At 32.3% G+C, this 16,764-nt stretch overlaps 1 protein-coding gene across 1 annotated transcript in view; it reads left to right on the plus strand.

The window, feature by feature from the left end:
- The window catches only part of LOC124356924 (mucin-2-like), a 44,093-nt gene extending 27,973 nt beyond the window's left edge, over positions 1-16,120 (plus strand). The window contains exons 2-5 of the mRNA XM_046808228.1: positions 10,037-10,272; positions 11,697-12,014; positions 13,808-14,116; positions 14,838-16,120. Of these exons, the coding sequence (XP_046664184.1) occupies positions 10,037-10,272; positions 11,697-12,014; positions 13,808-14,116; positions 14,838-14,990 (1,016 nt within the window). The 3' untranslated portion in view covers positions 14,991-16,120. The remainder of the gene's footprint in view (positions 1-10,036; positions 10,273-11,696; positions 12,015-13,807; positions 14,117-14,837) is intronic.
- The last annotated feature ends 644 nt before the right edge of the window (positions 16,121-16,764 follow it).

A 16,764-nucleotide genomic window follows, 5' to 3' on the forward strand; every position in this document is an offset into this window, starting at 1 on the left:
AATTCAAATTACTTACCTGAATAGGGATGTGTTCTCTGAGCGCTACGGTTTATGTGTTCTGAGCGCTGAGGATTGTGTGCTTTGAGCGCTGGGTTTTGGGTGCTCTGAGCACTATGGGTTGCGTGTTCTGAGCGCTAAGGGTTCTGTACAGTGTTTCGAAGGCAGAAAGATAAGGAAGATAACACAGATTATAGAGTTATTGCTAAAACGTTTAAAAGAACTTACCAAACCGATTAACCGACAAGAGTCTTGAGCTTTAATTTTGTTGCACTTGAAAAATAAAGCATCACTATTCTCATATTACCTAATTCAATATTACAAATGAAGTATCGCAAACTCTTCTTTAAGATACAAAAGCAAAGCCCGCTTTTCCAGCTATTGGTGGTCCGGAAGTCCTTGGTCCATGGGAGCTGGAGATGGTTTCTTAGTCCAAACTTAGCTTGGTAAAATAAGACACCCTTTAACTTTTATTTTAATATAACAACGCCACCTCACTTAAAATTGATATTACAGAAATGAGACAATTCTATACAATCTCCACCCCGAGCACGATTTTGAAAAAGAAATACGTCGATAAGATCTCTTCAAAGTCATAAGTCACTCCTGTGTTGAGTGCATTTCTAGGAATGTAGTAGAATAGACTTTCTCTAGAAGAGGATCACTATGACCACTGGTAAATTTTCATTTTCTTGCTCTTAAAAATTGAAGTAAATAAAGTTTGTTTTTCATTGTTGATCGTAAGGCTTTGATTTCCAAGTCAGTTTTGCCTTAGATCTTAGACAGAGTCTGTCATCTGCATATTGAACATTATATCCACTTTAATAGTATTGTTCAAATTGTTAACGTAAAATAAAAAGAAAAAGGGGTCAATAACGCATCCCTAAGGGGATGCCTACGTTTTCAATTTGGGCGCAGTGATACTTGTTTTCGAGGAAAGACCATCTCTATGTGTGGTAACACCCATAAACAGCAATGTTCAAGCTCACGCAGCAGTGAAGCATGATGGATGCAGTAGAAAGCCTTGGACATATTAGCGAATACTCTCATCTATGAAACCTCTCGATCACCAAATCCACAAGCTTATTTATTCCATCAATTGTACAAACATTTAGTCGGAAACAAAACTGACTGGGTGAAAATATATTGAATTGTTCCACAAAGGTCAACAATCTGTCCAAAAAGAATTTCTCAAAAACTTCACTGAAGGCAAGCCAGATAAAAATTGGTCCATAATTGCTGATCTGGCAAGGCTATCCCTCTTTGAGGATTGGAATAACCCTTGGAACCTTTAGATCTGTCGGGAAATTGTCCAAATCAAATAAAAAAATTAACTAATTTTGTTAGTGGTTTGAATAAGTGCTTGTGACAACGTTTAATGAACCACATTCAAAGGCAATTAATTGATGTCATGGGTTTGTGTCTTCTTGGGTTTGCATCCCAAATAATCAAATTAAATTAACCTTCTCACTCAATTCACAAAAGGCAGCGCCATTGATATCAACGGTACTTTAGATGGCACCTATTTTGACTCTTGACATTGAAAAGTAGGAGAGATAACTAACCCCATCAGGAAAATTTGAACAATTCCATAATTTTCGAAGACTCGGTTATGTTCACTTTTATGTTTTAAGTGATTAATTATCATTGTCACACTTAGATTATAATTGCAAAATATTATTACTTTTTACACTGCTTGAATTTAGTTCATATGCATCCAAACAGAGCATGTTACTATTAGTTATTTTTAAATCAAACAATTTTAATTTTAGTTCTAAAATTTACATTGTATATTATATTAGTACTATTTGATTGCAAACTCGAGTGAAGGTGGATTCGGTTTTCACACACGGGCTTTTGCCCATGTGGGTACCTTCTCGTGTATTTTGTTGTCACTATATTTGTATATATTTAAATGACATAAATGAATGCATGAATGAATGAATTTCGCTTATTTTTTCTTAATTCTGAATTGAGGATTTTGATTGGTTAATAATTTGCCATGAGGTTTTTGAAACGTTTCCGGTGTGTTTCAATTTTTAATCAACATTATAATGTTGGTTCGAAATTGTAATGTATAAAGACCATACAGTTGTTGATAATATATTGAATTAAGAAGTTGTTATTTTCTCTAGATCCAATAATTCGGCGGGTAATCAAAACATTTTGTGCATCTTCGATCACACTTTTTGAACGAGCCCGTTAAAGCACAATTGGTGTAAATCACATTTTCCATATTTTGAGATATTTAAAGTTTTACTAGCATTGTTGTACGAAAATCAGGTTTATATATTTCTTTTCATTTTCTTCTTTAAAACCTTACTAAATGTCACCTTTAACCATATTTAGGGTTTTGTAAAAATATTTTGACTTTTTCTTTTCTTTTGAGCATTAAAACGTAGTTACACAACTTGTGTTGTTAATGGGATGTGGTTGGTAATTACAACAAACAATACTATAAGTAGTAAAAATTTACTTTATTACAGGAAATGAATGACTAATTACATAATTTTTACTCAACACCACTGTCTTCGTCTGAATCTATCACTGGGCCAACATCTGGAGCATCCTCACTGGTAACAAGGCTATGAAAGTATTTGTGATGAACCGAAGGGATGTATGGCAAAAGTTCCATCATGTCTCTCTTTTTTTCGTTTGTTACGGGCCTCTGACCTCTGTATAGCCTACCCTGAGCAATGTTGCAAATGTTAACTGGTCGTCCTCTCTTTACCGATGGCTTGAAGTCAATACTAATTGAAAACGGCATCTCTTTAGAGATAGTGTCCTTGAAAAATATTTTGTATGGCTTACTCTTCTGCATTTGCAGCCAAGACACTGGATCACCTTCTGAATCTGTTTTTCTTTTGGTGATTTGTTTTAGGATATTTTCCACAGACAAAAAGTCTGCGACCGTCATGACTGTGACGTAAATCCTTTCTTTTTCCTTGATTTAGCTATAGTTCTGTACCAGTCGTCAGGACTGAAGATTTGTTGTGACCTGCTAAAGTTTTCAAGAGATGCAAAGTCACAATCATTAGGAAGGTAAGAATGACCGCTTTGCATAAATTTTTGATCCATTACTTCAGTGTTACTGTGTGGACTTTGTACGTGTTTCATCAATGTCATGGCAACTTTCCAATTCCGGTTTTGTCCTGTACAAGTATCACTATACACCACCACATGTTTGGCTGCTGCGGCTCTCGTTTCGATGTGTTTAATTAAACAGGCAGCAATTTCTCGCGAGCATTTAGATCCATTTATTTCGTCCCAACAATACATGTATCCTGTTTTGGACGAAAGCTCATGGCAGCCCATGTTGTATACATACATGTTTCGCTTGTAGTAGGCCTGCTGACAGACCATCTTGGGGAAAGAGAGGGACTTCTCAAAATCAAAGGTAAATGCATAATAGCTATTATCATTAGCTGCTTTTTCAAAGTCCGCATCTCTAGCTTTCTCAGCTCTTTGCAAATGCAGTTCACGGTCTTGTTGAAGCTTTCTTTTTTCTTTCTCATTGTCTGTGTGTTTGAGTTTGTTGGCAAATATATCACACTTTACACAGGTATCTTTGTGTGGCGCATGGAAATGTAAATTGTACTCATTGTTAAAGGTTCTTCGATAGATGTGTTCCTCAACAAGCTGATGCCCTTGGCTCTCCACAAACTCTTTGTACATATTGTGCATTAGCCGTATATAAATATTTGATATTAGGTTTATGGCGTCTGATATAGTGAGACTCTTAGGAGGGAAAAGATGCAATGTGGGCTCTTACTAATGCCATTTTTTCCTCAGGGGTTTTGTTGCCAGGGACCTTCTTACCACGTTTATCATGCAAAATAATAAATAACCACTTTATCATCAGGATATTATTGGTTTCAACTGAAAATGGATGCAGAAAATCAACTGTCGTAATCACTTAATAGCAATAGTTACTGCACAAATGAGGAGTGACAAATCAAAACGTGTTTTGTCACAGTTACTAAAATATTGGGAAATCACAAAAAAATTGTTGATCATATGTTTGCTTTACATTCTTTAGGCTGCCTCATTATAAAGTTCATACGATTTAAATTATAATTAACTCTGTTTTTCTGTTAAAAGTTTCCTTTTTCTTTGTAAAAAGTGCTTAAATAAGTTGGACATAACACTATTTGAACAAACGGGTTGGACAAAACACATTTTGTTATATTACTCAAGGAAAAATCACGCTTTGATCGAACCATATCTTATAACCACGACAATGGATAAGGGGTCATAATAAAGGTAAAACAGTATAGTTTGTTCAAAAAGTGTATTATTTACATTGATTTTAAGTTGCCTACAGTTGAAAATTAAGAAATACATTGATAAAACTATTTAGCATTTAATTCACCTTCAAGAAATCATTGTTTATATTCTTATGGCAACCTCGTCTTCCAAACACTCACACAAAACTTCATCATTGTCATTGTCTTGATTATTTACTGCCTCAGTGTCATTGATGATTTTCTTGTACCATTCAAAGTATTCACCTGGGTAAGGTCTCCCAGTCCTGGTCCAAACATAATCTCTAACAGTTTTTGAACGTCCTTTTTCTTTTCACTTGAAATTGGGTGGCCTAAAAGAATCTCTTCTAGTGCGATATCCATTATCTTCTTGTCGTTTACTTGCTTTTTGTACAAAGTCACAGAGTTCTCTTCATCCATATCTTCAAAACGGTAGTTTTTTGTAGCTCTCACGCCAACTTTAATAACTTTCTTCTTTGTCACCAATTGTTTGTCTTTATTTTTCACTTGACTTGTCACAGTTGCTCTCTTGGTTATGAAAATTCGTTTCATTACCACTAATTGCTTCTAAGTTCTAGAAGTACGTTGACAAGGATTTCGTATTCAAAGTTTTGCCAGTCAATTCCAAGTTGTTTGACCTGTCCAATTTGTTTGATACAACTTAGTGTAATCTTCTTTTGATAAAAATTGTGACATTCTTTCTTAGAATTTTCTCTACTCTGCCAAAAATCCGGTCCGCAGGTAAAAAGCTGTGTCCTTTGACGGGGATAATATATCTGAATTTCCTCTAAGGTTGTATTTACTGTGTGCATGTAAAACATAAGTGTGTGAAGTACTATGTTATTTTTATTTTGAGCACCGCACCCGTCACAAAATAAACGAAGTACAGTCTTTACCGTTGAAGGCCATTGTGTTAAGGTGATAAAAAAGTGCTGATGAGACCTCTGTGCTTCCTTTTCCAAGATTGGTCTTCCGTCCAAGTGTAATAAAAATAGGGTCCTTTGTGGCCAAGTCAACTATTACCAATGAATAAAAATTCAATTGCCTTAGATAAAATGCTTCCTGAATGCAAGTTTTAGGCAGCGGCTGGATCTGTTGGAGATCAAAACATAATGAAATGGAGTTATCAGGTACCGTTTTAGATGTAGTCGTAAAATGCCTTTTGCTCTCCTCTTGTGGATGGTTTTTTTTCGGCCATTAACATAGCTTTTTCTTGAGAATTTGGTGGCGCCTGTTTCAATTTTTCTTTTATTACTATGCACTGGGCTACAAACATCAGACGCTGGAGTTCTGAAACCTATGTTGAATTCATTTCTAAAAATGTCTCTGAACATAGAAAAACTAACTTTTAAGCTACCTTCTGCATCAGAAAGCGTTGAGTGAGTGATATGAATTATGTAGTTTTCTTATACTACACTGGCTTGCTCAGATAAACCCTTTTTGATTTTTGTTCTATTTGTAATGACTTTCAGTTGCATGCAACCCTGATATAAATTCTCTAACCTTTTCTTTCTTTGCAATGCTTTTTCTACTTTTTCTATCTCCACCTCTATGTTCAGCGATTGCATCTCCAGAATTTACCTTTTTAATTATACTTGCTAGTCTAGTTCGCCCAAATTTGGTAATGGATAAGAAGTTTTTCCTTGCAGACTGGAATACGTTTATTATTGATTACTGAAGGAATAAAGTACTGAACTGAGAATGTATGTTTACCTGAACTTGGTAAGCTCACTACGTTCCTTGCGGGGCCTACGCCTCTTCACTGGCCTAGGTTGTACTAAACTGGCTACAATATTGTCTTGTCTAATTTTATCTGGGATTTTGTACAGTTTATCCCTGAGAATTTTGACATCTCTTGGCCTAATTGACAACACATCAAATGTGATGTGTTATGTTTGCAAGGAACAAACAACACTGATCCGGTTGGAGCTGAATACCTTTTAAGCTTAGCTGCCTTAACCTTAGTTGTTACTTTTTTCTTTTTCTTGAATCGTTGTTAACTAAGGAAACTGGCACTCCACCATCCAACTCACTAATTGAAAACTCTTCCATCACTGAAACTACTGTTTATCCTTTTTAAAACACAAGCAAAAATGCCATAAGTTTTTACAGAACTCACTGTAACATAACCTCTACCACTGTGAAATCAACACAACATGGTCACATGACTCATTGAACCAATAAGAACACTTCGCTGACTGACTCCCATTGGTTGTTGGACAAAACATGATTTGATCCAAATGAGGGTGTGGACAAAACACAGTTTTGATTAAATTCATGATTTTCCTACTTAAAGTTACATGGGACAAAACATTTTTTGATGCCTTTTGCTATGTATAGTTGATAGAATTCAGTGAGAGGAAAAAAAACCATGTGCATAACTCAATATCGAATTTTTGGTGACAAAACACGTTTTGATTTGTCACTCCTCAAATGGTGTATCTCCCAAATACACCAGTTGTGCTGTCAGCTAAAAGATCGCACCACTGACTGCACATATAAGTGCTGCTACCTATGCGATTGCTAGGGGAACTAGGATCTACACCATATTTTGTGCTATGAACAGTACACAATTTTCCTAACACGGTGTCTTGTCTAGCTCAAAAAAAAAAAAACAAAAAAAGTGGAGTTACACCACTTGTGCTTTAACGGGCTCAACTCTTAAAAGGACATGAAGAGTACAGAGACACTTATGAAAATTTTTAAACATGTCATCGGGTGAATTGAATTGGTTTTAAAAATGTCATTATTCATTTGCAAGGCTTTTATTGAGAGTCTCTTGCCTTTTCGATCTAAAATTGCACCAATACTTCCCAGCAACCGAACGAGATTGATATAACTGAAACGGATTTGATAACCTAAAATAATTTTATAACAATAATCTAAAATCGTGCTAACAACTTAATACAGACAGCCACATTAATAAAAATTTACATATTGACAGTAAAAATATAAGTATTGCATTGTATGTAATACGTATTCGCTGTCTAGATAACGCCTTCAAGTTATAATACTCTTCAGCGTTGGTGTGTACGCTTTAACGGAATACGTATGAAAGGCGTTTTAACTGACCCATGTTGCACAAACCCATAGTAATAAATTCTTGTACTGTAATTATTATACAAGTCAATCTTGAATGTGTAAATACAATTCATAATAATTCTGTTTTTGAGACTGCTGGTAGCCTATTGTACTGACAACACTACAAAGCTAGAGTATTTTACAAAAACGAATGTATTGTTGTGTTTTTTTACAATTATTGATAGCCTACTAAATAATTAATTGATGTGAGGCCCTTTTGAGCATGGGACACAATACAAATACTTCCTAAAGCTGGTCATGTTGTCTGTTATAATATGTAGCCTACACTTTAAAAACAAACAAGAAATAGCCAATCTAAATAATAAAATTATAACCAACAAAGAAACAAACAACCAGACGACTATATAGGTATACCTTAGTTCTCTGAAGAAAGGTATACCACATTATTGCTTAGGTCAAGCCAAACATATTTCACCATATGAACATGAGGTCTCTGATGCTTAGTTTCCAATCTGTCTGTCTGTATGTATTTTAGAAAAAAACGAATATCTTTAAATATAATAAGTTTAATTATGCCAAATTTTTTTCAAATATTTATGATAACAAGGCCAATTACCTAAAAAATTACCATGAAATTATCTTTAGTATTTTCAAAATGGTGGTCATTAAAACTTTTAAACTTTGAATACGGTATCTTAAAATCTAGCAGTTTTTCTCAAGAAGTACATGAAATGAATAGTTCTTAGAGGATATTATTACAAAACTAACGACACCAACATTATTTAAATCGAATAATAAATAACTGATTTAGTGCAAATTTACTGTGCTTTTTTTCTAGAAATTTACTAGACACAGCCCACATTGAGGTTCTTGGTGAATATCCAACAATACAAAAACTGAATAAGCGGCAGCTACATAATAACTTTGACTTTTAGTGATTTTACATGTTTGAACAGATGTTGGTTGTATAGGTCTTCTATGGGAAGAAATTGTAACTGTTTGATTTGTGTGAAGTATATAATTTAATGAAATAATATAAAATTTAGTGATTTGTTTAAAATATTGCAAGTTAGATAGTATCAATTTTGTATCTTTGTTTTTATTAAGTTTAATATGTTGACTGGTGTAGACTCCTGGTGCAGAAGCACTATGAGACTATTCAATCTTATTTAGTATATCTTTGCATTAAAAAAATATATTATTCATAGTTATGATACATATAAAATGAGTTATATAAAAATATTAACTATAAAATGTGTAGAAGTTTTTAATAATTAATAGTTTTGTTCATTTTTTCTGTAGTTTTGTCTCATAAAATGTTGTTTAAAACTATATTTTTAAAGTTATCAGTACTTTTTATATGGATTGTCTAGAGAATAAAATAATTAGTAACATGACAGGAAGTTACAAACTCCTAACTCTTGTTAGGCTAACTAATGTTTAGGTTTGCTAATTGTTTTCCGGCACATACAGTCGTTCAAGATGAAATTCTGGTTTTTAATTTAAAATTGAATAAATTTGAGACACTGACTAAAGTTGACGTTTAAAAAATTGTTAACAGTTTTATCTCCTATTATTTTGATACGTCTAAGGTAATACTCATTTAAATTTAACTTTATTTATTTTTTAATAGTAACATATTATTAGTAAACGTGTTTAGTTGAACATTTGTTAAACTTAATTGACATGGATAACATAACTAAAGTTAAACTATTGAAATATAATAACAGACAAATATATCAAACTTCAATCTAAAAATTTTAAACAGAAAACTTTAACCAGTTTTCTTAAGTTTTTCTTCATTTCTTTTGAAACGAATAACTTAATAATAAGATATGATGGTACCGGTAGTCATTGTCTCTACCATACCAAATTACAAAATAGATCAATAAACATAAGTACTCTTGATTTCACCACTATCACATATTACATCTGAATTTCTTGAAAAGTTTTCCCAAACTCAAATTTAATCTTTTTGTCTTCTATATATATAAAAAATTCTTGTCTGTATTGAAGTTGTCTCCTATATCATAATCATAAGTCACTAAATATTGATGGCGAATTAATTTAATATTAATTCTTTATTATTAAATGTTTTTTATTGTCTCCTGACGTCACTAATCTGCTTCTATTTACTGTTTTAATTAGCCTTAAACAGCTATAATTGTTTCATAGCTTGATTTTGATCAGTTTAATCACAATATTGCTAGCTTCTATTTTCTAACATAAGCAACGACTTTGCATAATAGTATGTCACAATCATACTAGTTCAATCAAATTTGTAGGTACAGTAGATATACCTATTTAGCTAATGTGAAAATAGTTACTTCTGATCTGATAATCACAAATCTATTTATATGGGTTCCACTCTTTTAAACAAAGAATATGTGAATCGTGACCATTGTGTTTTCAGGATTCTTTGAAGAACATCAGAGCAGTTACTAGCAACAGCATTTGGATTTTTAGAAAGTTATAATGAAGTAGATAAGTACTTGACGATCTGATAAATTTTAAAATTAATGAATAAGTGCTCTTAACATATACCACTTAGTATTCATGTAGTCGTGTTGTATCAAGGTAGTCATTTGCTTGACGGTGGTTACAGCTTATGTAACTTAAAGTTGATAAATAAGTTGCCTTAACCTTCTTTCTCAGAATGTCAAATGAAGGTGTAATGCAAAATCACAAAACAATTGATCATTCAAAATTCTATTTTCCATTGATTATGTTAGGAGCAGGAGGGAGAGTGTTTTCACCGCGCATGGACTACGATGAGTGGACACCGCTGGGCAGAGGAGATCCTCTAAAAAATGATCCCACCTACGACTACGTACCACCCGTGCTTGACCGAGTCAACTACTGGCTGGAGCCCAAGGCCCGGACGCCAGATCCGCCCCTCACCACCCCTGAGGCTCAAGTTCTACTACTGGGTGTCGCTGCCCCAAAGAAGTCACCGGGCAAAGTCGAGGTGAGCAAGACATATAGAGATAATTTTAGATTGTTATTGGTCCCAACACACTAATATGAGGATGTATATTTGAACTACCCTGTAAGGCATGGTTGGTTTTGCATTACCAGGTTTGAGTAACCGATACAACAGCTTTAATAACCCCTCAATGTGAAAGACAAAATGTAGTTTTACATTCCTGATATTTTAGACTGCAATGTGTGAAAATAGATTCTAGTATGCATATTATGTTTTCTGAAGTTCTAATTGCAACTCATGTAGCTAGTTACAATCAATTTTATACAAGGCATGAGTACGCCTCACCATATGTCACTAACAACTTTGCTGAAGTTGCATGGAAAATTTCTAATCTATAGTTCATTTCACTCTCGAGATGTCTTGTAGCAGATAAACAGACAAGCAATCATACAGAAAAGAAGTTTTTACCTCCTCCCAGCAGAAAAAAGACTTTTTGTCAGCCTGCTGTCATAGGCTTTAATGACAGCCAGCCACATTTCACTGTTGTGCCATCATAGAATTCATTATGTAAAAATGAAGTTTTATTCCAAATTTAAAATCTACATATGAAATCTTTCCTGTGATATCTTTCCACAAAGTACATTCACATTTTTGTGTTCAAATTAAGTTTCATGACAGTGTTCAAATAATAAAAATTCCAGTGAGTTATATAAGGTACTTCAATGCAAGAGTACACTAAAATCAAAATTTTAACAGTAATTTTCTACTCTATCGTTTTTTTACTATATGAATAAAAATTTCATGTGGTTAAAATGTCATATAACTGTACTCAATTTGTTTACAAATTGATTTATTCTGCTATTTTCTAGTAGCCATCATGGTTATCCAAAAGACCAAATGTAAAGCTATTTGCTTACGCTCAGCCAAATCCCATTGAATGACATGCACAATAAAATGCATGCTTATATAAAAATGATGTTTCATGCAAAATTTCAACGTTTTGGGTCAATTTGTTTTTGAGGTATCATGCGGATATACAGACAGACAGAAATGAAATTTTTCCAGCCCCTCGATAGATAGGCTTTGCTAATGATTAGTTAAAAATTTAAAAGTTACAACACGTTTTTGTTAACTCTCTTGTGTTAAAATTTTGCACTTGACTTAAGTAAATTTGTATATATACTATGTAATATAAAAATAAAATTCTACAAATATTACAATGGTCTTATATACGTTTATAGTACCTTAAAAAATAAATGTTGTCAGAAGGGAACATTAAGGATTTATTAAATTACAATAGTTAATTAAAATTATTGTTTAGCAAGTAACAGTTAATACAATGAAAACTAATATGAAACTCAAAATTTGTGATTGTATTTCAATGAATAATCAAATTATACAATATATAAATACTAAACAAACAAAATGTTTTTAAAAGTATTATTTGATAAAAATTTTTGTTTTAGGTTAAAAAACCTTCTCAAGCTGATTCGAGACATGACAACTATGACCCTCTGATACACTTCATCAATGAGAGGAAGCAAGTTGTGAGCAGGGTGCGACCACAGTACATTCCTCTGCAAGGTGGCTATCTGTCATACAGAGCCCCCCTGCGTTCTCCCTACACCATGCTGATCCCACCCCCTCCACCTCCCACGCCCACCACTACTGTTGAGACCACCCCTGTCACTACAACTACCACCACCACCACTACTACCTCCACTGAGGGTACTACTTTCGCCACTCCTGAAGCCACTGCCTCAACTATCACGCATATGCATAAGGTATTTTTTATAACTCAAACAGTAAACAATAATTATTTATTGTAAAATATGGTATATTCAGAAAATTAATGGTAATCCGACAGGCAATATTTTGTGATGTAATGTGCTTCAGATGTGAGACAAAATTCCCGCACAATTCAACACAAACTTATTATATCTAGAGAATATGGTACAAATAAAATTGTTTATAACTTTTTAATGAACTGTTCTTCATAGGCTTGTACCCAGAATCTCATTTATGCAGGGTGAATTAGAATAGTATTAGACCTAACTAGTTAGTATTGCAATAAATATATACATATTATATATTTAGTCTTTTTGTTTTATTAGGTTTCTTCCTTTAACCTGTACTGTAATTTATTTCAAACCAGCTTTTAAGGTACATTACATTTTACAGCTTTATTACATTACTACACAATATTTTGATCCAAACAAACTAATTTTGCTCCCAAAACAAAAAACGGCAGTGCAGAGAAACAAACCTGAAAACCTAAAAATTATTTTTCATAACAATGTCTATAAAATTGTACAATCAATATACCTGTATTAAAATTTAAAATAAAACTATAATCAATTGTATATCATGTAATTTCAACAAATATCTCATATAATATGATGAATAGTGCAATTTAAATAAATGCTATTAACATACATTAATTAATATACGCAAAACTGTGTTCAAAAAATCTGCTTTAATACAGAGAGGTGGAAAGTACTTCAATAGAGTTAAGAGCTTCTTCCTTCATTTAAAAACCTTTTAAAACTCTTTGGAACTTTTGGCCACTTTTGGATTTTATATTGTTAGGTATATATTTTAAAATCGTTTCCTATTTAAGTAATCATACTGTCATATTATAAATGTAAATTAATATTTTGCTTGAATCCGAATTTTGACAAATCACAGCCATGTTCTCATTTATTCCAGTTAAGGAAAATGAAAACCTTTGACTTGACCAAAATTGCTAACGATTAGTGAAATAGCTGACAAATCAATTGAGCATAACCTTTTTTTTTCTCCAACATATTCTAATTTTGATAACAGTTTCGCCTATCTAAAGGTTAAAAGCTTTGAAGAAAGGTATTGTTTTTTTAGAAATTGTTTTTTTTAGAAACAATTAATTTCAGAGGGTATGAATTTTGTTATGTCAAAAAGGGCAACTTGTGTATTTTTTACAATTTGTAAAGCCATATTGATTACTTGAAAGAAAACTTTGTACTCTCTAAATAATTCATCAATTGGACTTTGATACATGTTTTTAATAGCTTCGATACAACAGCAAGCAAAGAGATCGGTTTGAAGTTATTCATTACTGATTTAACACCTGATTTATAAATGGGACTGATTTAGGCAATTTTAAACTATTGGGGAATTCTCCTTTTCTGATATTAAGATTAACAAACCATTAGTAGAATTCATACTGGACTGAGCTGCTTCTTCACATTAAAATAAATAAATGTTTTCTACTTTAAACAACACTATTAAGATAAACCAAAAGTAGCTTTCAACTCCAAATCTCATATTAATTGACTTTATATTTAGATGTGATTTAATACTCTCAAGATCAAAATTGTTGTAGTGGTGGTAGTCTACATGTTAAAGGCCCTTTTGCCAAACATAAAACAATACATTGCTAGTTTATGGCTCAGTCAAGTGTTATAGTATAAAAAAGATGAATTTTAACAATAAATGAGGTAATCACAGCAAAATTATTACATTTTAAAATAAAAACTGCAAGTTTATACTGAATTAGTATTTAGAAGAAACCTTCACAATGAATTGTGTTCTATTTTAGGTGCTTGCTCCTATGATAGACATCAATCCAAGTGGTCAGCAGTCTTTGTCATCTTCTCTACTACAAGTCCTCTTGCAGAATGAGATGGCCACTTCTCTGCAGCCACCACAGCCACAGCCCTCCACCACTCCCTCCACCACTCCAAACCCATCCCTCACAACCGATCCCCTGTTCTCTCATTACAAACAACCTGCTGAACCTCTCCGTGGTCCCATGTATTTGATTATCCAAGGCCACTCAAAAGTGAAGACCTACGGAGTCTCAAAACTTGATAAACTCTCTGGATTGCCAATTGAAGATGATAATGAGGTGAGGAAACAACTAAATTAGTTTGAAAAACTTTTTATTAGAATATTCCAGATGGTCAACCCCAACCGCAACTTAACTTTTGAATGGTATAACATTTTCAAATCTCCTTTGGACATTTTTAATAACATCATCTTATGATTACCACTGTTACATATACTTGCCCCTATCAACCTACTTTTTTATGGAAAGAGTATAACACTTTTAACAGTATTACCATCATATGACAACTCATTTTAAAGGAGAATAGTGAAAATTAGGAGTTTCTTACTTGGCATCATCCAACATATCATCCAATTTAAATTAAAATTCTACACTTGTTCATACCAGTATTTTCTTTCCTGTAGTGACAAAGGACTGATTAGTAACGGTACTTAGACATGAATTTAACATTTTTACAATTATTTTTCATATTTTAGATTTCCCAAGTTATGAAACACCATTTTTTTATGATAAATTTTTAAGCTTCATGTTAGTCACAAAGTATAGCTAGTGTTTGTTATGCATGTTTTTTAATGTTAACTTACGATTATAAAGTGCTATGAATCAAATATCAACATTCATTCTATAATCTACAAAATTAAAAATACTGAATAGTTAATGTGAGGAAGGAAATTTTTGAGAGTACTAAAATGATTTTTCAAATATTATGAAAAGTAAGTAAACAATATAAATATTAAAATGATCTAGTACACAATAATTGATGTAGATGTATTCAATGAAGGTGGAAGATCGGCGAAGAAGAAGCAGACAAGTGGAATTGGAGGATTTGCTTCCTGTAGAAGAGACTTTAGAAGCTGTAGTCAAGGACTATGTAGACAACGATTCAGAGGGCTCTGGACTGAAGCAGTTACTGGCGGCTGTCACGAGTAGCTGAGAGTGGCAGATGAGCTGTGCAACAAAATACTGTAGTGATTTGCTCATAAATGATAACTTTTGTGTCATATTTTTACTCAAAAATACTCATAAACCTCACTTGTAACAGTGATGCAAAAATAGTTCAAGGTCTGGAACAATCAAATTAGTACTATTAGAGTAAAACTCAAATCTATCAAGATTTAGTTTACAAATTCAAGACATTTTAGTCTAAACTAAAGACTGAGTAGGGAGATTAATTATTTTAATTTTTATATGTAGAACTTTGGCATTATCTTTTTAATATAAATAACTATGAGTCGACATATTAGTATATTAATAGAACAAAGAATGATCTTTTCTACCATATAAAATTACATAAGAAACCTAGTTTAATATTTATCTTTCATTTACTTATAACATGTTTAAAACCAATCAACTTAGTCAGGCCATGAGACCACAAGTGTATCTCACCAAGCTCTAATTGCGGTGGAACTCATTGTCTCCAGAAGTTTAGATTTTTTTTAGTGAACAAATAATATTATAACTTTAAAGAACATAATATGCAATAATATACAATTAATTATTCGTATTGTGAAAAATCAGCGTAATCAAACACTACAGTACTATATACAATACTGGAATAATGAAATGTTATTGGAGCGTACATAGGTCACAATTTAATTTTACAAACTGTATTTTTTTAATTTGAGTACATTAATAGCATAATTATAAATAACTGTTCTTATCTGAGCTCTGTATAAATAAAAAATATAAAAATATCCATATTTTCTTTAGCATGTACTCTGAAATATGTATTCTACAATGTTTGTAATTATAACATTTAATTTTTATTCCAGGGGTTTGTCAATTTCCAGTATTTTCACCATGACATATACTGTTTTCTAAATAAGTTAGAGGTACTCATAGTTTTATAATTTTATTGTCAATTAACTTATATTAATTTATTTATCTCATAACTATATGTATATTTTCACACATTAATGTTGTATATATTTGTAAAATAAGTTACCATGTAGTTAATTAGCTCAATGTATCATAATTTAGTATTTATTATGTTCATTTATTTTCAAATGTTAAAGATCTGTATATACTTTAGGTATAACAATAAATTTTAAATTTTTAGCAACATGTTGGATTAAATTATTTGATAAATTATCTATGCACAGTATTAATTCAATAGCATATTTATAAAATAAAACAATAACTTATTTACAAAATAAAACAATAACTTATTTATAAAATCAATCAAGAACATATTTAGAAAATATATTAAGGAATACCTTTTTTAAATATTCTCAAAAATTGTAAGTAAAATTAAAGTAAAGTAGAGATGTATCATTTTACCAGGTGAAGTTAGGGCTAAGAAGCCCTCTCTATTACTTAACCTGAGGATCAACGACTAGGTGCACGTCACCAACTACCAGGCAGGCGTGCTGCTTGCAAGGACAGGATCGCTTAGCGGTCACCCATCCAAGCAGCAGCCATGTTCGACATTGCTTGATCTGGTTATCTTGCAAATATAAAAATATAAAATTCATATTTATTAGAAATTTTAAATTAAGATATAGCAATTTGCATTATACAGGCTGCTAATTAGGAATGGAATGTTCTGATGCAAGAATGTAGCCGCCAGCAAAGAGATCCAAGGGGTCCAGGACCCCTTCCCACCAAATTTTAAATTGTTTTGATTACTTTTTTAGTAAACAATTATTATTATTTAAATAATTCAGTATTACTGACATGTACTGCTGAAAGATTGTTCTCAACAAAGA

The sequence above is a fragment of the Homalodisca vitripennis genome, chromosome 3 (genome assembly GCF_021130785.1).
Source record: "Homalodisca vitripennis isolate AUS2020 chromosome 3, UT_GWSS_2.1, whole genome shotgun sequence".
Lineage (NCBI taxonomy): Eukaryota > Metazoa > Arthropoda > Insecta > Hemiptera > Cicadellidae > Homalodisca > Homalodisca vitripennis.